The sequence below is a fragment of the Microtus ochrogaster genome, unplaced genomic scaffold, assembly GCF_000317375.1.
Source record: "Microtus ochrogaster isolate Prairie Vole_2 unplaced genomic scaffold, MicOch1.0 UNK1, whole genome shotgun sequence".
NCBI lineage: Eukaryota > Metazoa > Chordata > Mammalia > Rodentia > Cricetidae > Microtus > Microtus ochrogaster.
Window position 1 is genome coordinate 6131140 of NW_004949099.1, and position 24542 is coordinate 6155681.

The following is a 24542-nucleotide window of genomic DNA, read 5'->3' on the forward strand; positions in this document are numbered from 1 at the left end:
CAGCCTGGTCTACAGAGCTAGTTCCAGGACAGGCTCCAACCAAAGCCACAGAGAAACCCTGTCTCGAAAAACCAAAAAAAAAAAAAAAAAAAAAAAAAGTTATTTTTGTGTATGGGTGTGTGCCCCCAGAGGCTCTGCTAGAGCTACAAGTGGTTGTGAACCACCTGAGTAATGCTCTGTTAAACTCTGTTCATTAATTTAGTGCCCATCAACCCACCTTTTCCATTCTTTCTTTCTTTACCTATTCTCACCAAAAGTTTATTTTTGATGAATTCTAATTTTTTCATTTGATTCCTTGATTTTGGTATCATATCCAAGGATTTATTGCAAAATCCAATGTCATGAAGGCTTTTCTATGATTTTAAGGCATGAACTTGGCAGCATTCTTTGTTTTTTCTTTTCTCTTTTTAATTGATATTTATTGAGTTCTACATTTTTCTCTGCTCCCCTCCCTGGTTCTCCCCTCCCCCTCTTCAGCCCTCCCTCAAGGTCCCCATGCTCCCAATTTACTCAGAAGATCTTGTCTTTTTCTACTTCCGATGTAGATTAGATCTATGTAAGTCTCTCTTAGTGTCTTCATTGTTGTCTAAGTTCTCTGGGATTGTGGTGTGTAGGCTGGCTTTCTTTTTGTATGTATTGTTTTTTTAAATATTTATTTATTTGTTATGTATACAATAGTCTATCTGTATGTATGCCTGCAGGCCAGAAGAGGGCACCAGACCCCATTTCAGATGGTTGTGAGCCCCCATGTGGTTGCTGGGAATTGAACTCAGAACCTTTGGAAGAGCAGGCAATGCTCTTAACCGCTGAGCCATCTCTCCAGCCCCCTGTATGTATTGTTCTTAACGCAACTTTCTGAAAAATTGTCCTTTCCCCTATTGAATGATTTGGCATCCTTGTCAAGAAACATTTGACTGACTTTGCTGTTCAAGTCTTGTATTCCACAGTAACCTGAACTTGACTTGATCTTTGTACTTATATTTTATTTGCATCTGTGTTGGTAAATTGGATTAACTTTGAGTTTTTCTTAAGTTTGGTATTAGTATTGCTAGCCTCATAATGAGATGAGAGAATGGTCCTTCGGTTTTTATCCTTTGATAGTTTATATGAAATTGGAATTGGCACTCCTCATAGAATTTGCCTGTAAAACTCTTGAAGTTTGGAAGGATTTTTTTAACTACCCTTTAAAAAAAGTAATTTGTTTATTCTACTTAAGCTTTAAGATTTATCAGCACATGTATATGATAAATAATGCTTAATACCCACTATCCCACCCTCCTTATCCCTGTGCTATATAGTTTTGATGTCAACTTGATATAAAACAGAGTTATTTTGGAAGTGGGAACCTCGGTTGCGAAAATGCCCCTACCAGATTGGCCTGTGGTCAAGCCTGTGGGGCATTTTCTTGACGATTATGTGAAGGAACCTAAATTACTGTGGGGTGTCAACCCTGGATAGGTGATCCTGGGTGCTATAAGAAAACAGGCTGAGCAAGCCAGTAAGAAGTTCCTTCATAGCCTCTACTTTAGTTCCTGCCTTCAATTCCTACCCTGACTTCCCTCAGTGATGGGCTATTACCTGGAAGTGTAAGATAAAATAAACTCTGTCTTCCCCAGTTTGATTTTGGTCAGGGTACTTATCACAGAAATAGAAACCTTAATGAGACATTCCCCTCTTCCTCTAGAGCCACTATGTGGTCATGGTGTGACAAATCTTTTGGCACTTGGGTAACTTGTCAGTGGCTACACCACTGAAAACAGTGACTTCTACCCCTAGCACCCATCCCCTGCTGGTATCTCTCTGGGAGAAGAGCCAGGGACCCATGAAAACCCTCCTTACCCTTTTCCTGTACAGGTAACTACAGCTGCTATGAGTTTATAAGTACAATGTCAATCTTAGAAGACAATTTTCCACAGCTTTCTCTCACTCTCTGCCTCTTCCTCAGTGTAACCCTGAGCCTTGAAAGGAGCAAAATAGATGTTCTCTTGAGGATGGAACACTCAACAGTCACTCATTCTTAACATTTTGACCAGCCATAGGTCTGCATTAATCATTGTTCAATATAGAAACAAGCATTTGACCAAGCCAGTCACAAACAATCTATAAATATAGACCTAAATATTTAGGATGCAGTTTGAGTCCTAAATTGTTTTCCAAAATGTTTGTCGTTTTATATTCCTGTCAGCAGTGTAGGAGACTTTGAGTTATTGCAAATTCTTGTTATGGTCAATATTTGCAATCTGAACTTTGTGACAGATGTGTAGTAGCAAATGTGTACCACCTGCTTCTGACAATTGATGCTGAGCATCTTTTCTTGTGATTTCTTGCCATCATATATTATCTTTGATGATGTGTTTGTTCAAGTCTTATGCCCATTTTTTGAGTTGCTCTCTTAACTGCGTTTTAGGAGGTTTTTTTCTTGTTACTGTTTTTTTTGTCTGTTGATGGTTTGTTTTTGAGACAGGGTTCAGCATGTAGCCCTGACTAGCCTCAAACTTAAGATCTACCCTCCTCTACCTCCTGGGTCTGGTATTAAAGCATAATGCATAGCCTGGATTATGTGTTCTTCATAAAAAAATGAAATTTGGAGATACCTTCTCTTGTGTGTGTGCTTGTGCTTGAGAATATGTATGTGCACTTGCTGCAGCACAAGGACAACCCACGGGAGTCAATTCTCTCCACCAGGTAGGTCCTGGTGTGTGAACTCAGGTTGTCTTGTTTTGGCAGCAAATGCCTTTTCCTTCTGATCATCATTCCAGCCGTCTTATCTTTTAATTTTCTTGACAAATCTTTTAAAGAACAAAAGATTTCTATTTTAATGACACTTAATTTATTGATTTTTTTTATACTTTTGATTTATATCTAATATTTTTATTGAACCCAAGGTCACAAGTTTTATAGTTCTAGGGTTTACATTAGTGATCTTTACATTTTAACCTTAGTTAAAATACAATCAGTATCTGATGTATCTGGGATCACTTCTTTAACATTTTAGCTTGGTAGCCTTCTCTATACACATGGATGCACATATAATTTAAGTGTTCTATCACAGAATTACACCTCAAGCCCCCAAAACAAAGTTTTTAAGTTTAACATAAGCATATGTTTCATTGATCATTAGGATCAATCAGTTAACTTGATGTTGGATTTATTGGCCTCAAATACAGATATACTGGTTTTTCTTGCTGGGCTATAATGTAGTGTAGGTTGGATCTGTATTTGTCCACTCCATTGTGATACATATTTAAGTTGTTTTTAATTTTTTCAGATGTTTGTGGTTATTTAAAGAACATCTTTGTATGTTTCAGTGGATTCACATGTGGGAGTATTTCTATATACTAAAAATAAAATTACTAAATCAAGAGCTATGAGAGTCAAATTGGGTCTTCTAAGCTTTTATTCTTAATGATTTTTTAAAAAATAATTATATAGCTTTATATTCAAGAAGTAGATAGACCAGAAGTTAGCTCAGATTTAGCATATAATTCATTGAATATGAATTGTGATTCATTTCATTTCCTTCAAATCTAGTGCCCTCTTTATATATTGGCATTTTTTTATATCCTTTTATTATCCCAAAATGATATTAATAGAAATATAGTCATTTGTGTCCTAATGATATGTTGTAACTATATTCAGGAGAAATAAAAAGAAAACAATCTATTTCAATGCATGTTTCATGTTAGTGCTCAGGCCTACTTACTGTGGCTGATAGGATGAGAGAGATCAACTGGTTGTACATCTTTAAATAAGCTGTGACCTAAGAGCAACAAACAAATGAAATACATACTGTGAATCTATGATAAAACTGATGTTAGAAAAAGTAAGACTATAGTAGAGATATGAGAGAGGAGTTGACTAGTGGGCTTGTTTCTCAGAAGGGAGTAAATGAGGACACATGGCATCCTTGCATGAGAGTTATAGCTTATGTAGAAATTTGCCAAAATAATACCTGTGCTGTGTCTTGACACAAAGAAATGCTGCTCTTTCATTGAGAGTACCAGCTGTCTTGTATTTTCAATGCATTTGAGGTCTGTGTTTATTCCTTTAAAAAGATTTGGGCAAGTGTACCCTTTTACTTGTCATAAGAAATAGTGAATTAGAAAATAAGACCATTTTGTTGACAAAAATATAAAAAATGGAACATTTGCTGCTAAATGAGAATATATCATCCTTGGTCCTAGGTTAGCAAAGAACTTGATTTCTTCCAAGAAATAAGTACACGAATGCTGTACATTTTAAAATACATCACACTTTTTACTTAACTACTTGATTTAATTCTTTGAATGAAGCAAGGAGGCATTAAGCTCAATATTACAAGTAAGCAGAGACAGAATAATCAAAGAATGGGCCCAAAGCTACCTGCATAGGAAGCATGATACTTAGTTTGGATAGTTCGGTAAAAACTAAGCTGCTTACCAGGATGGTTCTGTACAGCTTTGTAGGTGAAGAAACAGCTTAGTTTTAAAAAATCTTCAGTAGCAATTCTTTAATAGTCAAGAGGACTATTATATACTTCTATATATTAAATACTTCTATACCCTAATAATAATAGTTTTCTTGTTCCCTCTATGGGCTACAAGATAACCTCTTTTTTAAAAAATAAGGAAAATATGAAGAATGCCTATTTAGATTTGTTAAAAATAAGATCATTTGTAGTACCAAACTTTAGCAATATCTAGTTTTGGAGGATAAACTTCATTAGAAGTTTTTTAATTATAAGAACATCAGAGAGGATGGGCAGTGGTGGCGCACACTTAATTCCAGTACTTGGGAGGCAAGGGCAGACAGATCTCTGAGTTCGAGATCAGCCTGGTCTACAAGAGTAAGTTCCAGAACATCTAGGACTGCTGCACAAAGAAACCCTGTCTCGAAAAACAAAACAAAACTAAGGAAGGAAGGGAGGGAGGAAGGAAGGGAGGGAGGGAGGGAGAGAAGATGGCTACCACCCCAGTTACACTTGCAGTTTTCCTTTGTGAATTTATTATCTATAGGCCTAGCCCTTTATCACATAAAAAGTAAGCTTTAGGAAGACCAAGACTTTTGTTATATTTGCTGTTGTGTTCCCTGAGTCCTATACATTTGTTTGGAGTATAGTGAACACTTAAAATTTTGCTTGTTGGGTTAGACATAATAGTGTACTTCCAGCTCTTGGGAGGCAGGTGTATCTCTGTAAGTTTGAGGCCATTTTGATCTACATAGTTCCAGGCTGGCTAGCCAGGGCTGTGTAGTGAGACCTGTCTCAAAATAAAATAGAATCTGCTTATTGGATGAATAAATTCTTCTTGGCCTTTTTTCATATCCATTTATCCAGTTTAACCACAGTGCGCATGCTATTTTGTGCTTTCATAATGTTATTTCACAGAATATTCTATGTGCAGGTTGCTATATAGCCTGCATGAATATAATTTTTCATAACTGTACTACTCTATGAGAGAAAATATCATAACTTACCAACCCATTATCTAGTGTGGGACATAGAAGTTACTCTAACCTTTCTCTGTTACAAATTAACACCAATACATGTATCCATTCTATTAGTCAAGGCCTCTAATAGCGAGTAATGGAAACCACACTCAATTGAGTGTGTGGAGGTGGATGGATGGAAAGATTGAGATAAGTGTTGCATAAAACTAGGCAGAGTTACACTAGAGAGCCAGTCTAATGGTCTGAGTATCTGATGGACTGCCACTTTCCATGGAACTACAGTATCTGGCATTTTTCTGCTTCTGCAGCTGGTGGTGGACTCTTCCCCACCAGACCTGATGAGGAGTCCCTTTTTATTTCTTAGAAAGGTAATTCGGGATAAAGCCGTTTGTGTATAATCAGTCCTATCAGTAGAATCATGAAGTCAGAGCATGAAGAGATTTTTGTGCAGAGCCCTCTCTGGTCCTCAGGAGTTTGGTTCTGGAGCTTTTGGCTTCTCTTCATCCTTCTTTCCTTTCACAGGCTCTTAGTGGATATAGTCAGTGAATTCTTGGAGCTCTTAGTTGTTGATGGAGGGACTTTGAGGGACTTTTCGGTTTACTGTCTCTAAAAGGAGGCTTCATCTTCCTGAAATGTTCTTTTGGATTGTAGTACCTGAATTCTAGAATCTAAGAAATGTATGGATATTTAACTTACATTGTTTTAAATCATTGCACATATAAAAATCTGAAATGGAAAAAGAAAAAAAATTGACCTAGTCCTATGTATTACCCAATCTGGCCCTAGAATCCATTGTGTAGCCAATGACACGCTTGAACTGATGCCCTTGCCTCTGTACGTGCTGGGACCACACGCAGGCCTTTGTTATGGAGTGCTAACTAACCTAGGGCATACTAAATGCTAGGCAAGCACTTTCTGCACTGATCTACTTCCCTAGTCCAACTTGAACTTGTACTGGTTGTTGAAAGTGCTGTGTGCCTGTATCAAACAGAAGAGTAGTACCCTCTGGCTTAATAGCAGATATTCTGGTCTCAAAACCAGAAAATCTGTGTTAGTATTTGCAAAACTGCACCTCTAAACTCACTGATATCTCAAGAGCTCTTTCCTCAGTGGCCTTTAGAAGAATTGGCTGAAACTCGAAGCCATCCTTTGCACCTCTGGTATCCTTCATGCACTGACACATTTGTTGCTCTCTTTCTACCCAGACTTTAGACTGGGACCCCAGCTCTGTCCTGTGTTTGTGAGCTGGACATGTGTTGAGTGAATGTAGGTAAACAAGGCCATTCTGTCGTTCTTGGAGTGGTTTTGTATGTAGTGCAGACCATACGTTGTTGCCTGTGCCTTGAAGATTCCGTATCTGTAGAAGTACTAGCTTTAGCATAGTGAAGATAAAGATAAACATCTGTGTTCCCCAAATCTCTCTGTACCATATAGTTCAAAATTGTTTCTAGTTGTTTGGATTCCATAACGTTCTGCAAGCTCACTAAAGGAAGGTGATCTGTAAAGGGAAGGGTGGTGGGAGAGGATTTAACAAAGCCACAGAGGTCTAGCTAGGTAAAGGGAAAACTTGGTAAAGTAGCATACATCTTCCCTAGAAGCAGGTCGTCATGGTAGTCAACAGACTGCTTTAGTAGCTGGCAGAACAGCAGGAATACTTCAATTTTAATTCCTTGGTTACAGGGAATGATAGTGTACTTGACCTTCAGCAAAGCAGGGTCACAGAAAGGACATCTTTAAATAGCCCTGTGTGAATGGTAGATGAAATCTACACTGCAGAGTTTGAAGACACAGGTCTATGGACTCTCTTCACCAACTCTTGGCTGGTTTGGTTGCTGTTTGGCTTGGGAAGTTGCTGAAGGGAAAAAAATATATAAATAAAGCTGCTGGGAATAATTGGTTGTTGATGGGGTTGGGGTGGGGTAGAAGGAAGCAAATCCATAGAATACTACAAGAAACCTTTTCTACTTCTCCAACCCTATCCCAGGGCCCCTAAGCGCTGTATTTCAGAAGAAGCATGTTTCTGAAGCTGTTAGTAAAACTGCACAGTATTTAAAATTCAGTTGTATATTTGGAGGAATTCATATTTATTGTTATGCTAAACTACTAGCAGACATTTCTTTTTTTCTTTTTAGGGACTAGTATGGGAGTGTTGTGAGTACATTGTTTGTTTTTGGCTGGTTAATCTACCTGTGAAGATCTGACTGTTTTTAAATATCTTGCTCATTTACATAATTATGAAAAATAGTTGCCCCCCCCACAGTGTGTATTTGTTTTGAGATAAGGTCTCCTTTGGAACTCAGGCTCACTCATGATCCTTCTGCCTTATAGATTTTGTGTGCGTGCTTGTGCGCGTGCATCTATATTGTTTAAATTTGAACTTTAAGAGCTGAACTTGCAGGTCATCAAGAGAGCCTAGCTCACCAGCCAGCCTAATAACCCTTCCAGTCCTTTGTTTTACACAAGAAGTTGTCCTGGTTAGTTTTTGTCAGCTTGAAAAGGAACCATAGTTGAGAAAATGCCTCTATGAAAATGGTCTGTAGGCAAGCCTGTGGGGCATGTTTTTGGTTATAGATTAATATGGGTGGACCCATCCCATTGTGGGTGGTACCACCCCTTGGGAGTATATAAAAATGCAGTTGAGCAGCCTTTAATCCCAGCCCTCAGGAGGCAGAGGCAGTGGATCTAAGAGCTAGTTCCAGGATAGGCTCCAAAGCTCAGAGAACCCTGTCTGGAAAAACCAAAATAAATAAATAAAATTAAAAAAAAAAAAACACAGACACACACACACAACTGAGCAAGCCTTGAGAAAGTAGCCAGTAGGCAGCATTCCTCCGTGGCCTTTGCTTCAGTTTTCCTGCTTCCAAGTTCCTCCTGACCTCCCTGGTTGATGTGAGGTGAAACAAATCATTTCTTCTCTGAGTTGCTTTTAGTCATGGTGTTTATCACAGCAATAGAAACCCCCCCAAAACAGGGATAGATTCTAAAGACCAAAAACAACACATCGTTCCCCTCTGAAACCTGCTGCACAGATGATGCAAAAGAGGGGTCACTACTACCCAGTGACCCTCCAGTGACCCTTTGCCATATTAACTTTGATGGTCATTTGAAACAGATACCAAAGGAGAATGTGGTTCATTTCAGTCTAGGCTCCTTGCAACTCTTCCCCTTTTAGTCATTTGCATTGTTCATTATTTTGCCCAGCAGTTATGAATTCAGAAGTTTCTTGTTGAAATTTCAGCATGTTAGGTCTGTTTGCTGGTTTTCTATACTGTGTTTGAACTGTTTTGCCCCATGGAAATGTTGCAACTTAAATCCAGAACAAATTGTTTATTTAGAAGTCTTGTTACCTGCACACTGACTCCATGTTTTGCAGATATTCCTCAACCTAAATGTTTGTTTTTCAGCAGATGACTGTGTGGGAGGCAGTGCTGTTCAGTGATGGAAGAATGTGAGAAAGTCTGAAGTTAGTTTGGGAGAACCCATCCATGGCCTGGGTTTATGTTATAAACTTGAAGATAGGCACTGAGCTGTACTTTAGCACACCAAAGAACTAGGCAAAGTTCCAGGATTAAGTGATTAAAGGCGTGCGCCACCATCGCCCGGCCCTACAAGCATTTCTTAGAGGTCCTGTTATGATACCACTTAGCCTTCAAGTAAGACCATTTTTATGCTGCTTCAGACAACATTGTGATGTGTGACCTTAGTTGTCAATTTAACTAGGACTGAGAAATGGAAGAGCAGTAAAAAGTACACCCTGTTGTATTTGCAGAAGCGTTTCACGAGACAGATATATGAAGACATTGTCCTGTCAAATGGATTCATTCCTTGATGGAGTTATAATGTGATGACATTAGTGGGAAGTGGTGAAATGGAAGTTGTGGTTCTATCTCTAAGGCTTTAGGAATCTAAGACTACTAGTCTATCACTTCCAGAATTGAGTATGCGTATACTGACCTCCAAGGATGCTTGAAGCTGTTCACTCAACCTAAAATTTAATACTCCGCCCATTACCAGTATAATTCCTTGTTGTATGAAGTTCCTTCTTTGTTCTTGGCTGCTCAGAACCGAAATAATCAAACAGAAACCATATTATTTGCAATACTGTTTGGCCAATAGCTTAAGCGTATTTCTGGTTAACTCATATCTTAAATTAACCCATCTCCATTAATCTGTGTATTGCCACAAGGCTGTGGTTTACTTGGCGTCTGTCTCTGGCGGGTCTACATGGCTTCTCCCTGACTCTGCCTTCTTTCTCCCAGCATTCAATTTAGTTTTCCCCATCTACCTCTATTCTGCCCTGCACAGCATACAGAGGGGAATCCCACATCAATCCCTCACCCAATCCAGGTAGAGTCCTTTGGGCTTCTGATATAAATGAGATTGAACATAGGGCATTTGTGCAGTTAGGCAAGCACTATATCATTGTGCTTCATCTGTAGCTGTGTGTTTCTGAAGTAAAAGGAGTTAATGAGAGAAAGAGAATGTTTCCATGTAACTATTAGCCAGGTTGAGAATAGAGGACTTGGGATGTAGCTCAGTTAGCAGAGTGTTTGGCTAGCATATACAAATCACCCACATGTAATTCTAGTATTTGGGTGGTGGAAGATCAAAAACTATCCTAGGCTGCATAATGAGTTTGACTAGTCTTGCATACATGATATCCTGTCTCCAAAAGACAGAAAGGGATGCCAGGGAAGAGAAGGAGGGAGAGAAAAAAATAATTTTCTCAATTCCAAAGTCTCTTAATACTTTCCATTCATTCCTCCTCCCCCCTCTTCAGAGTTCACCTCTGCACTGTTTCTTATACTAGTAATTAAATGGGGGTTTTGGCTTTTTGAGATAGGATCTTTCTTGCTCTATAGCCCAGACTGGCTTCCAACTGTGGATTTTTATGTCTTGGCCACTAAGTGCTGAGATTAGAGGTGTACAAACCTAACCCCAAGTAGGGAATTTTGTTCATTTTTTTAAAAAAAATATTTAAACATGATTCACAATAATATAATTCACATATTTTATCTCTTCTTTCTAAATCCAGAGCATTTTCAGCAAGCCTCAAAGAAACCACTTAGCTTTCAGCCTGTTTTATATAGTCTGGAGAGTGATGTACAATGCCCATATTTTTGTTTTTGAATGAGTATTTAGGTAAGAGATAGACAGACATTATCAAAGCTAGTGCCCAAAACATCTTGAAGAAATTGATTGGGGTCATTAAGGTAGTTGTTTGGAATTTCCAGTAAAGACAGTTTCCAGAGCAGAGTGTTCCTGTTGTAGAATATTGTTTTAACTGGGCAAAGCTGTGTTACATTTGTTTATGCTGCATTTTTTTAATTGTGTAAAGATATGTTGCATTTGTTTCACCTTGCCTTCCTAAGGCACCTGATTGGTTTAATGAAAAGCCAAATGGCCAATAGCTAGGCAGGAGAGGGACAGGCATGCTGGCAGGCAGAGATAATTAGTAGGATGAGAAATCTGGGCTCGAGAAAAAGGAGAAGAGGAATGAAGAGAATGAGTGAGAGAGAGAGGGACATACCTGAAGCCAGAAGCCAGAGCCTCGAGGTGCCAGTCAAGAGAAGCAGGGAAAGTAAGATATACAGAAGGAAAGAAAGGTAAAAAAGTCCCGAGCAAAACATAGATTTTAGGTGTAGTTTTCCTTTGCCAGCGGCTGCTTCCAAATAATCACTCAGAAACTTAAAATATTAATTGTAAATGCTCAGCCAATAGCTCAGGCTTGTTACCAGCTATAACTCTTACATTTTAAATTAATCCTTATTTTTTATCTATGCTTTGCCATGTGGCTTGGTATCTTCTCTCAGCATGGCGTGCTCATCTTGCTTCTCCCTGCATCTGCTGATGACACCTCTGATTCCACCCTTCATCCCAGCATCCTTAGTTTGGTTGTTCTGCCTACACTTTCTGCCTGCCTACCAGCCAGTGAGCTTTTTATTAAACCAATTTGAGTGACAAATCTTTACAGTGTACAAAAGGATTATTCCACAGCAATAGATTGTTGTAGAATATTATTTTAAGATGTGTTGCATTTGTTTATGCCATGGGGTGTTTTTAATAATGCAAAGTTGTGTTGCATTCTTTTATGTTACATTTGTTTAACTCTGTGAAGCTGAGTTATTTTGCCTGTCTAAAACACTTGATGGTCTAATAATGAGCTGAACAGCCAGTAACAAATCAGGAGCAAGGATAGGTTGGACTGGCAGGCAGAGAGAATAAATAGGAGAAATCTGGGAGGCGTGAAGGAGCAAGAAAACAAGAAGGATGTTAGGGGCCAGCCACACAACCACACAGCCAGCCATAGAGTAAGAGTGAAAGTAAGATATATAAGAAAAGGAAAAAGCCCAGAGGCAAAAGGTAGATGGAATACTTACAAGCTAAGCTGAGCATTCATAGCTAAGAATAAGCCTTCGCGTATTTATTTGGGAGCTGGGTGATGGACTCCCCCCAAAAAAAGCCAAAAAAGAGTAAAGAGCCCAAAGAGTAAAAAAAAAGTTCAACATTTTGGCATTCCAAGGTGGGACTAGAGTAAAAGAAAATCCAACAATAGTAGGTAAAGAGAAACAGATTAAAATAAGAGCTAAGTTAAGACTGAACATTCAAAACTAATAATAAGTCTCCGTGCTGTGATTTGGGAGCTGGTTGGTGATCTACAAGAAAAAGCCTGGTACTTTTTTTGGGGAAGAGGGGGTGGGTGGGTGAAAACCTGCAAGCTTAGGGTTAATATAGCAGCTGGCTAACTTTCTCTCTTTACTGGCGAGATCTCCCTAACTCTTTGCTTCCACACAGCCCCAGCTTTGAAAAAAAACAAAAACAAAAACCACTCTAAGATCCTCCTTGTTACTTCCAAAGCTACAGATTTATAGTATGGCTTTAAATTTTTGTGTATGGTTTGATGTCAAAATTAGATTTTTTTGTAACAGGAAAGAAATGAAAAGAGCTGGGCATAGTGAAACACACATGTAATCCTAGCATGTGGGAGGCAAGGCAGGAGAATTTCAAGTTTAAGGTCAGTTTGTGCTACATAGCGAGCTGGACTGTCAAACAGGAGAGAAAAGGAAATGAAAAGAAAAATTCTGTTTAGAGGCTCAGCCATACAATTCATCATATTGTAGCAACAATATTTCAACTCTGTTTAATTGAACTTAGGGAATTTTTCGGGAAGTTTATGATAATGATGCCTGCCCTTTGAGTGTAGACTAAGTGCTTGCTATTCATTGAGCCTCACACCATTCTATGAAATGATAGCAGTATGTCATTATTGAATTTGAGGAAATTTAATTTATATAAACTGGCTCATTCAGGGTCCTGTGTCAGCCATCTTTTCAAGATCTCATAGTCTGCGGGAACTCAAGCAATGCTGGCTGCTTTAAAAACTAGTTGCAGTTAAGATTTAAAAAAGCTTCAGGGTGGAGAGGAGACTTAGCAGTTAAAAGTACTCACTTTTTTCACTCAGAACCTAAGTTCAATTTCCAGCACCCACATGGTAGCTCACAACCACCTTTAACTCCATTTCTTCTTTTTGCCTCTGTTGGCACATGTGTACATGTGGTGCACAGATATCATGCAGGCAAAACACTCATGCACATAAAATAAAAAGAAATCATTTTTGAAATAAGGTTCCTCACTGATCTCTTGGCCTATTTATCAGTGAAGGCTTTTAGATCTTTGAAGCTGACAGAATTAATTTGGAGACTAATATTAGATGAACCCAAATTTTAAATGTTTACTATTTAGAATCATGTAATGAATGGACAAAACTTTTTATCCTTGGAGACAAACTATGTACATGAACAATGCTAGAAGAGAGGTCTTGGGATGCAGCTTCAGCACTTCTGTCTTGTTTGTCTTAGTCAAGAGAGCAAAGGAGTCTGTATGAATCTTTCCTAAGCTAACTACCACTATAATATTGTGTGCTCTGTTATCTTTTGGACTGAATTTGGTGATAAAAGTTGATGCTTACAAAAGAAAACATTTTAATATATCTAGTCATTTTCATATACTTTTTTAGTGTGGGATACCCTTTTACAATATAAGGTTTAGTGGCACTATTTTTATTATCTAATTCAAAATTTATTTCATCATTCCAAATTGTCTAAGTTAGGGTTTCAATTGCTGTGAAAAAGACAGCAGGACAACTCTTATAAAGGAGAACATTTAATTGCAGTGACTTACAGTTCAGAAGTTTAGTCTATTATTGTCATGACCGGACATGGAGGCAGACATGCTGCTGGAGCTGAGAGAATCCCACATCTTGATAGGCAGGCAACAGGATGTGAACTGAGGCACTGGCATGACTTGAGCATACATGAGATCTTAAAGCCCACCTTCACAGTGACACACTCAAGACCATACCTACTTCAACAAAGCCACACATCCTAATGGTGCCACTCCCTTTGGCAGCCATTTTCTTTCAAACCACCACATACATTGAAGTATTCCCCCACTCCCTACGTTGCCTCAGCCCAAAGTAACCAGTGATCTATTTTCTTCCTTTATGGATTTTATATAAATGGGATGAAACTAGTCTTCTGTGAATGGTTTATCTGAGTTGTAGCATGTGTCAATACACATCTCTTTCTAAAGTTTTTTTTTAGATTTATTTATGTATATGAATGTTTTGCCTGCATGTATGTATATTTTGTTCATGCTTGATAGCCATGAAAGTTAGAAGAGGGCTTTAGATTCTCTGGAACTGAAGTTATAGACAGTTTCAAGTAATTAGGGGGTGCTAGGACTCAAACCTGGGTCTTAACCACTGTATCAACTCTATAGTCCCCATACCCTTTCCTATTACCAAGCAGTATTCATTGTTGTCTGGACTCTCTTGTGTGAAATACCTACCACAGTTAATATATTGTCTTAAGCATATTTAGCAGTATAATTGCAGAATTATGTTGCAGCTGTTTCAGTCTGTCCACATTGACACCAGTACTTGTTATTGGCCTATATTTTCATTGCTGTTGTCGTCATCCCAGTGGATGTGAAATGGTATCTTACTGTGATTTTTTTTTTTGACTTGCATTCCCTAGTAACTAAGGATATATAGGGATCTTTTATTGTGCTTATTGGTCATTTGTATATTTTGTTAATGGATGCCCCCCCCATGTATATGTTGTGTGATGCAGTCCTGATAATTGAACCCCATAGCCTAGTATGTGGAAGGCACATGACTCGGCTACATTTTAATTTAAAGCAATTCTTTATATGTTATGTGTAGATCTTCATATGTGATTTTCAAGAATTTCTTCCATTTATATAGTTCATCTTTTCTTGTTGGTGTTAGTATCTTTGGACATAGAAGCTGGGAAGATGCTAGTCAGTAAAGTGCTTGCTGGATGTAGTGATAGGAGTTAGTAAAAACAGTCTCATTAACCTTGTTCATTACACTGTGCAGTAGATCTCAATAACACCCAAGGAAATAGAGTGAGAGTTGATAATTCTTGACATATCTTCTGTTTCCGTCATTCTACTCTTCTGTGTTTTCAATTGTTGAGGACAGTGTGGGTATCTGTTCTTGACATATTTCATTTAGCATAGTGTTCTCTAGTTCCATTCATGTTGTCATAACTGACATTGTTAAATTGTATGTGTATACCCATATTTTGTTTTTCATATGCCATTTAAAATACTTTTATTTTATATGTATGAATGTTTGCCTGCGTTAAATACGTGCACCATGTATGTACAGTGCCCAAGGAGACCAGAAAACAATGTCAGATTCTCTGAAACTGGAGTTGAGGTTGACTGTGAGCTGCCATATGGGTGCCAAGAAGCAAACCTGGGTCCTCCACAGAATAGCTCGTGTTTTTAATTGCTGAGCCATTTCTGTGGGTTTTTTTGCGGTTTTTCGAGACAGGGTTTCTCTGTGATTTTGGAGCCTGTCTTGGAACTAGCTCTTGTAGACCATGCTGGTCTCGAACTCACAGAGATGCCTCTGCCTTCCCAGTGCTGGGATTAAAGGCTCTGTGTTTTCTTTATCCATTCATCTGTTAATGACACTTGAGTGATCCCGTAACTTTGTTATTTTGAATACTACACTGAAATGTAAACAGTGCTTTCATTTTAGATCTTGTAGCTAAATACTAGAAGTGAGTGGTGGATCCCAGTTTGCTTTGATTATATAGGTTTTATCAAATGTAGAAGTGTTGAGTCCTCCTACATCTTCATTTTCTTTGTTTTGTTCTGGGTTCCTTGCATTTCACATGAACTTTATGATCAGCAGATCAAATTATGAAATGGGAAAAAGTACCTGGGATTTCAACAGGAATGACATTGAATTTGTCAGTTTAGAAAACGGTGCTAATTAGCATTATGTTTTGGTCTGTGAACAGAGTTGTGTTTCTATTTAAGCTGTCTTACTTCTTGCAGTGGTATTTTCTGGAGATTTTTATGTTTGTTTGATGGGTGTTTTTTTGTTTGTTTTCTTTTTCTTCTTTTGGACAAGTTCTCACTCTATAGCCCAGTCAGAGGTACATAGAATTTATGTGTCTCTGGTTGGCCTCTTACTTTCTGCTGCCTCAAGTTTCTGGGATTACATGTTTGAGCCATCACATCTGGCTTATTTATACTTATTTTGTTAAATTTATTCCCACATTTTGTTCTTTTTTTATGTTATCAGTGAGATTATTTCCTTAATATTGTTTTCAGATTGTTTATTGCCAGTTTATAGAATACAGTTATTTTATACCCTATGATCATTCATGAGGGAAGTTTTGTGGATTCTGTAAGGTTTTATGTAAAAACACGCATATGGAGATGATTGATACATTCTGCTTCCCTCCTTTTTCTTCCTTTCTTCCTCTTTTACTCTCATTTTTCCTCCTTATAGTTTTCTGTCTATCTTCTTTCTTGACTAGCAGTTCCAGTATAATTATATAGTGATAAAAACCTACCTTGTCTTGTTTCTCACCTTGGGGGAAAGCTTTGTTCCCTATCTTCTATCACATTGAGGGCACTCCTTATTTCTAACTTGTCTTTCTTTTCTTATAAAAGAGTGTTGGATTTTGTCAGATGCTTTCTGTTTGTTCTGTCCATTAAAATAATCTTGCAGCATTGGCATACATCGAGGCAGAATGTTGTATACATAATAAATAAATAAATCCAAAAAGAAAAAAAAAAGAATAAGCCTAGGCTTATTTTAAAATAATCTTGCAGCATTTGGCAAACTGATTCATGCATTGAACCAGCCTTGCACTCTTTGGGTAAGCTGCACTTAGGAATGCTACTGGATTCAGTTTCCTTTCTTTGAGTTTTTATATCTGTATTTGTAAGATAATGTTCATTACATATTTAGTTTTGAGCAATATTGACCTCACAGAGTAAATTATGGAAACATGTTTTTAGATGAGGGGGACAAGACACCTTTGCCTGGTGTTGGTTCATGATAGCCTTTTAATCAAAATACTGTCTTCTCACTTCAGGTACCCAGGTGACCACTCAGCACGTTGACCCTCACCCTTGGTAGGTATCTTTGTATTTGTGGTGAACTTTGCCCAACTTCATTCTTCCTGGGTCTAGGAGGTTGTCAAGACCTGTCCATAAATGCTGCTTTCAGTAATTTTCAGAGCCATGCTGGCTCTTTGCTATCTGTCCCTAGCAATGTTGTGAAAGACTTTCTATTAAAGTCATCACAGAGAAGAGTTTTACAGCTGGCTTTGGAAACAGTGAAAAAAAAAAAATCAAAGAGCATGTCCTAAAAAAAAGTTATTTTTTGATAGTTTCTTTTTTTTTCCTTTTTTAAAGGTTATGAAAAGTAAAATTGATTTGGTTTGTCCTTGTGCTTTCAACATCAGAAGCAGCTATTTTAAGTAGTGTTTTCTTGGGACAATCATGGACAGTATTCACTACTTCCTTTGTTGTCCTATTTTGATACCTCAAAATTCAAGTTTATCACTCTAGGCCACAGCACAGCAAGGGCCATGCTTGTGCTAGACAAGGTAGTACTTACTTGTAATTCTGGTACTTGGGAGGTAGAGACAGGAGAGTCAGTAGTTCAGTAGTTCAAAGCCAGCATGAAGACCAGACCCTGCCTTTAAAAAAGAAAGAAAAGTATAGTCCTCAGGAAATCACTTCCTAAGCCCATATTCTCGTCATCCATAGGTACCACGTACATACACAGACCTCTCGGCCGGAATCTCCAGGGATGACCAGCCCCTCCCCGCGCATCCAGATAATTTCCACCGACTCTGCGGTAGCCTCACCTCAGCGCATTCAGGTACTTAAGTTAGTTTCGCTGGATTTTCTTCATTCTGTCCAAAACCAAACTTGCCTAAGAGATTCACTACAGAGTATATATACCTCTTGGCATCAAGTATAAGTGTGAGCTCATTTGTTTAGAAAGCAACAGTTAACGGTTTGTTTAAGTTACTTTTAAAGCATAAGTATGGACTGTTGCTTCAAATTCCTGGATGATGTACCATTTTATTATTTACTTGTTTTCAGACTGAGAGGCGGCAATATATATATCCTATTAAATTAGGGACTCCTGCTTGTAGTCACATCCAGTGACCTGACTTCATAGGTATTTTAGTTGGAGCAATGACAGTTTTAATGCTTCACTTTTTCTATTTGGAAGATATATATAATAGTAGATCTTGCCCCAGGATTTTGTGAGGAATCAGCAGGTATAATGCTTTTAAAATGCTTAGAAAGGTGTCTTCTACATAATCATGTTAAATATGTATTATCTATACATAGTAACTAGTAGTAGCAGTAGTAGTGTTAACTATTATTTAAGCAGGGACAGAGCTGTGAATCTGCCCTTAACAAAAAGACTTTGAAAATTATGACAAGAAACTGGGAGGAAGGGATAACACATTGATGTTTGATTATTCAGCTGAATCAGAACATATGAACTTAAATGGACACCCCCCCCCCCCCAAAAAAAACAAACAAACCCAAAACCACCTGTTACATGAGTGTGAAAAATAGCAGGGTTGGGACAGCAGGATGCCTCAGCAAATAAAAGCACCTGCTAAGAAACCATGGTGATTTGAGCTGTCATAGAACCTAAGGAGGAGAGAAGAGACTCCTAAAAGTTGTCCTCAAATCTCTACAAGGACACCATGGCATGAATGTACCTTCACACATACACACATTGCATGCATTTGTGTGCATGCTCACACACACATGTATGAACTCACAATAATAAAAATTTTAAAAAGATTTGTTTTTAAAAAGTGAATTGATTTCTGTGTTTTTAGTGTTAATAATGCAGATAACCTCATTCTTAGCCCATGCCTTGACAGTAAACATTGCTTCCCTTAGAGCCTGGAAAGAGAATGCATTTTTAATAGTTTAGTGTATACAGCAGTGCTTAGAACCTAAATAGTGGCTTCTCTGGAAAGACTAAGAGGGAAAAGATGTCAGGCTTTTTAGCCTGAATTAATGGACCTAAGATCCAACCTTGTGACCAGTCAGCAATATGACCTAGGGAGGGTTTCCAAAACTTCTATTTCTGAACAGTGTCATTGTGGATAGTGCTGGTGTTATATGAGTGCAGAAGGAGGAAATTGTGCTATAGAGGTTTTGTTTGATTTTGCGTTTTGCAGTGGACTCTCCTGTATCTCAGACTGACCTAAACTTGTTGTGTAGCTGAGGTTAGCCTTGAAGTCCTGATTCTTCTGCTTTCACATCTCTAGTAATGGAATTATAAGCTGGTGCTAACACACTTGGATTTGTGCTATAGCTTTTTGTTTTGTTTTGATACAGGGTTTCTCTGTAGCTTTGGAGCCTGTCCTCTTATAGCCCAGGCTGACCTCAAAATCACAGAGATTTGCCTTCCCCTGCTTTCCGAGTGCTGGGATTAAAGGCGTGCGCCACCCCCCCCCCCAGCTGTGCTATAGCTTTTAATGTTTTATTCTGCTTCAAATTTACAGAAAATAGTAAATAAAATTTTGTCATAACTTTTACTCAGATTCACTGTTTGCCATCCAATTTATATATAATTGATTTGATCACAAACTGCAGGCATCATTCCTTTGCTCTGGATCATTTGTACAGATTTCTTAAGAATGATGGCATTCTTTATATAATCATAATTATGTAAAGAAATATTAATACTAAAACATGCCATTGTAGGATACTCAAAATCCTCATTCCACAACTTCTTGAGTTGGTTGTTTTTTGGCTTTTCGAGATAGGGTTTCTCTGTAGCTTTAGAGCCTGTCCTGGAACTAGCTCTTGTAGACCAGGCTGGCCTCAAACTCACGGAGATCTGCCTGCCTCTGCCTCCCAAGTGCTGGGATTAAAGGCATGCACTACCGCTGCCCGACTCAGAGTTGTTTTTTTATGACTTGTTTCCTTCCTTCCTTCCTTCCTTCCTTCCTTCCTTCCTTCCTTCCTTCCTTCCTTCCTTCCTCCTTCCTTCTGTTGAAATTCATTATTGATTACGATAATAATAATTAGGTGCCAGGCAACATAAAACACCATCCCTTGCCATGCAGGTTAGCACGGCTCACCAGAAGCATTGCTGGTGTTCTTTGTATTGTTTTAAGGAGGAGGAACACAATCCCTCAGTGGAGGAACAACTGGGGCTCAGAGCTGCTGCCTTGGGGATAGAGATGTAGGTCAGGAGCTGAAGAGGTGATGGAGAACACAGGAAACATTAGGTTTAATTTTTAGTTTTTAATCCAGCTTTTAAAAGGAAGGTAAGTTAAGGGAAAAGGGATTGTATACTGTTCCATTTTGAAGATGATTGTGAGATTTTCTGCCTTGTTCATTCTTCAGTGGTGACTTTGTATGAATCCTCTGTGTTTTGAGGTTCTCCTGGGATGGTCCTTCATCTCCTCTTTTTTTCAGAAAAGCATTATTGAAATCATTGACAACTTTACTTAAGTGCTTGTTTCTAAAATACATTTACATATATATAACATTCAACAATATTATATATTGAGATTCATATACAATTTTGTTAGAAGTAACTGTGCAGTTACATTTTTTTCTTTTTTTGAAAGTTTGACATCTTGTGATCTCAAGTAGATGGCTTCTAGGACTCATATATATATATATATAGCCTTTCTAGATCTGCTTCCTACTTCCAATACATTGTGTTTTGTGCTTTCTAGTCCACCACTTTCTGGTGTTTTTTTCTTCCTCTGATACTCCAGGGGCCTCTCTTGATACTCAGAAGAGTTGTTTGCATAGGCAATATGTGCATGCTGTACCAGAGTTCCACCATACACAGGGTTGACATAGGTTTCTCTCAGTAGATCTGTTTTTGGCCTCAAACTCACTGTGTAGCTGAGGATACCTTAAATATCCATGTGCCTCCTAAGTAATAGAATTAGAGTTGTGTACCACCACACCTATTTTATATGGTGCTTGAGAATTAAATATAGGGCCATGTGCATGTCAGGCAAGCACTCTATTAACTGAGCCCCAGATCTCTGTCCCTTCTTTTCTTCCTTTAAAACAAAAGTTTAAGAAATTTTGTTTTTAATTTTATATTATAATTTGAGACGAGATAAAATCTGGAACTTGCAATTTTGTCTGGCCTAGCTGGCCAGTAAACCCTTGTATCTGCTGTAGTTACAGGTATTCCTTGCCATGCCCATCTTTTTTGTGCATGTTTGGGAAGCATTTCACTGGCTGAGCCATCATCTCAGCCCCTCTTACTCTTTCAAAGAAGGATCAACCTTTTGTGCATCTTTTGCCCCTATTATTATTTTTTTAAATGTAGTTCCATATTGTCTTAGGTTTCTCTTGCTTGCGGTAGAACACACTGTGACCAAAAGCAACTTGGAGAGGAAATGGGTTTATTTGACTTAAACGTCCATGGCAGTCCATATCTAAGGAAGTCAGAGAAGGAACATGGAGACACAAGCTGAAGCACTGATGAAGGAGGGATACTTCTTACTGGCTTGCTCCCCAGGACTTGCCCCAGCTGCTTTTGAGTACAGCCAGGACCATCTGCCCAGAGATAGCTGGGGCCCTCTCACATCAATCATTAATTAAGAAAATGGTCCACTTTTTTTTTGTTTTTTTGAGACAGGCGTTTTGTAGACCAGTCTGGCCTCGAACTCAGAGATCTGCCTGCCCCTGCCTCCCGAGTGCTGGGATTAAAGGCGTGCGCCACCATCGCCCGGCTTTTCCTGGATTTTCCTCCATTTTCCTCCATTTTCCAACAGCTAATTTTGTTGCAGTTATCTTACTGTATCTAAATATACTTTATGATTTAAATTACTTTTTGCATATATATATATACCTTTCCATAACTACTGCTCTAAAGTATCCTTGGTTCTTCAGCTGAGTTATTTGCCTTACAGGAGAGACCTGTGTAGGAAATGGTGTGCAGACCGTCTGTAAAATGGAGAATAATTCTGGTTTAATTGTGTTACTGGCTGTAGTTTCCTGTTGCGCTTCTGTCCCTAATGCAAAATGTTGGGAAAATGATACTCTGGGGTGTTTGCTCCAACTTTCTTTATTGGCTCCAGCTGAGTAGATAGCTTTAGGTGTCATTATATACCAGTGACTGCCAAATAGCTAGCCAAGACATCTGCTGTGAGCCCCACTTAGCCTAAGGTAAAATTACTCTTATAACTGTGTCTTCAGCCTGTGTTTTATTCAGAAATAATATTGTTTTAATTTCTACTTAAGTTTCATTGAGTTTGAGAATATATTGCATTTACTTTCCAATCTGCAAACTTTTTTACAATGCATTTTAAGAGCCAGAATGTAGTTTCTGTTTGTGATTCTCCTGTGCAAGTTTGAGGAGAGGTACTGTAAATATTAGAGGGATTTTTGTACGAATGCCATTTATATCAGGCTGACTATGCAGGATAGCCTGCTAGTTCCTTACTAGTTATACCTGCTGGTGTTTACAGGAAGACATTGACATCTCCATCTATAGCTGTGGAATTCCTTTTTCTTCCCTCTAGTTCTGTCTGGGTTTGCCTTACTTTTTTTTTTTTTTTTTTCTGATTGTTTTTGGGTTTTGATTAGTGATAGAACCTAGGGTTTAGCACATGCTAACCAACAGCTGAACTACATCCTCCTAATCCCAAATACCTAATGTATTTTGCTATTTGTTGTTTGGTGCAAGTGCATATGGATTTAGGATTGTTACATCTTTGAGAATTGATTCTCATTATGTAGTGACTCTAGACAGGACCTGAGAGTTTCCTTATTTTGAAGTTTATTTTGTTGGAGATTAATATAGTTTCTCCATCGTTTTTGTTGTTATGTTAATCCCACTGATTGAGAATAAGACTACCACCACAATTTAAAGCCAAATTTGAAGCAAGCTTTTATTAAATACTGGCCAGGTGGATGGCCTCTGACCAGCTCCATATCCAGGGTTCCTGGAAAATGGCCTCTGGATCAAGTTTTGCAAGGGTTTAAAAAGGAAAACCCATAATTCATTGCATTTTCCATCAGGTCCAATCGGGCAAGTATACATCCTGATGTATTTCCTGCCTGTGAACCACCCGCTCGCTCACATGTGGTCAGGCACATCCAGTGCAGGTGGATCAAACAACCTTGTTTAGAGGAGTGAAACCTGTGGCTTGTTATCTCTCATAAAAAACAGCTTCCAGCATTTCAGGAACTGTCTGTCTGTCTGTCTGTCTTGGACAAGGGGCTTCCAGATCAGAGACATTTTGTTTCATGAATCTCTTAGGCATAGTAATTAACTTTGACGCTACAGTTACTGTTTTTGTTTTGCTTTTTATCTTTATGTACAAGGTACATCTCTCTTCATCTGTTCATTTGTGCCTTTATATATGAAATGTGTTGTCTTGTTTTACTTAATAATCTTTGTATTTTCATTGGTGTATGCATACTGGTTATTCATATTTATGTGGTTATCAATAACTTAAGGTTAATATCACACTTTTGTGTCACTTCTGTGTTAATTGCCAGAGGTTTTTCTTTCTGGTTTTAGTGGAGATATTTATGTGATTTCTTTTGCTGCATATCAAATATATATCTTCCTAAAATGCTTTCAGTTGTTGCCTTAGTGCTACAATTTACATTTTAATACTTTAAGGCCACCTAGAAATGATACATAATTGTTAGTGACATACACATTACAAAAAGAAAAAGAAAAACTTTTAAAATTACACTTCATTAGCATTGTGGTCTATTTACCCTGTTAGGTCATTCCTGCCTAATCTAGTTTTATCCAACACTACTTAAAAAGCAGTTTTCTACCCATTTCCCCTTCACTTTATTCCCTGGAAGCCAACAGTCTGAAGAACACAAGATGTATGTTGTGCTCAGCTCTTTTCACTAAACTGTAGTAAGTGCCCATCACCTCTGAATGGGCAGAAGGTCACAGAGAATAGGATTTCTCCTCTCAGTCCTTTTCACCCCAGTTCTCTCTTACTGGTTGGCAAAGAGCATGGCCATTGTTTCAGGCAGGAAAATCTAGACTTGCCTCTTAGCATAAGCTTCCCAAGACTGCAGTACAAGCTTCCCCAAACTTAGTAATATAACAGAAACAGTTCTCCACAGCTCTGGAGGCCAAGCATGTGAATAAAATTGAGGTGCTGTAGAGATGTGGGAGTCCCCTCTGTGTGCTGTGATTACCATTAATGAATAAAGAAACTGCCTTGGCCTGTTGATAGGGCAGAACTTAGGTAGGTGGGGAAAACGACTGAATGCTGGGAGAAGGAAGGCGGAGGGAGCCACCAGAGATAGACATGCTGAAACTTTGCTAATAGGCCACAACCTTGTGGTGATACACAAATTAATGGAGATGGGTTAGATTAAGATGTAAGAGTTAGCCACTAAGAAGTTAGAGCTAATGGGCCAAGCAGTGTTTTAAATAATATAGTTTCTGTGTGATTATTTCAGGGCCAAGCTAGTTGGGCTGCTGGGACAAACAAGCAGCTCTCCACTGCCCTGCAGCACTGCAGGGTCTTAGGGAAGCCCCTTCTTAGCTTCCCTACTTACTTGCAGCTGTTTCTCTCCAAGCTTGCTTCTATTGTCTCATAGTCTTTTGTGAACTCTAGGCAAGGATGGATGTGACTTTGTGCAATATTCCCCATGTCCTGTGTTTACTTAGTGTTCTTCATAGAAGAAATGGTACAGCCGGGCGGTTGTGGTGCACGCCTTTAATCCCAGCACTCGGGAGGCAGAGGCAGGCGGATCTCTGTGAGTTCGAG

At 38.5% G+C, this 24542-nt stretch overlaps 1 protein-coding gene across 5 annotated transcripts in view; it reads left to right on the forward strand.

Annotated features, from left to right (window-relative positions):
- Nr2c2 (nuclear receptor subfamily 2 group C member 2) overlaps positions 1-24542 on the forward strand; it is a 64885-nt gene that overhangs the window by 13763 nt on the left and 26580 nt on the right. For 4 of the 5 annotated variants that reach the window (XM_013352977.2, XM_005364897.2, XM_005364896.2 and 1 more), the window contains 2 exons: positions 16857-16896; positions 17536-17650. In XM_013352977.2, the coding sequence (XP_013208431.1) occupies positions 17579-17650 (72 nt within the window). In that variant the 5' untranslated portion in view covers positions 16857-16896; positions 17536-17578. The remainder of the gene's footprint in view (positions 1-16856; positions 16897-17535; positions 17651-24542) is intronic. The other variant, XM_026788176.1, reaches the window with a different exon arrangement.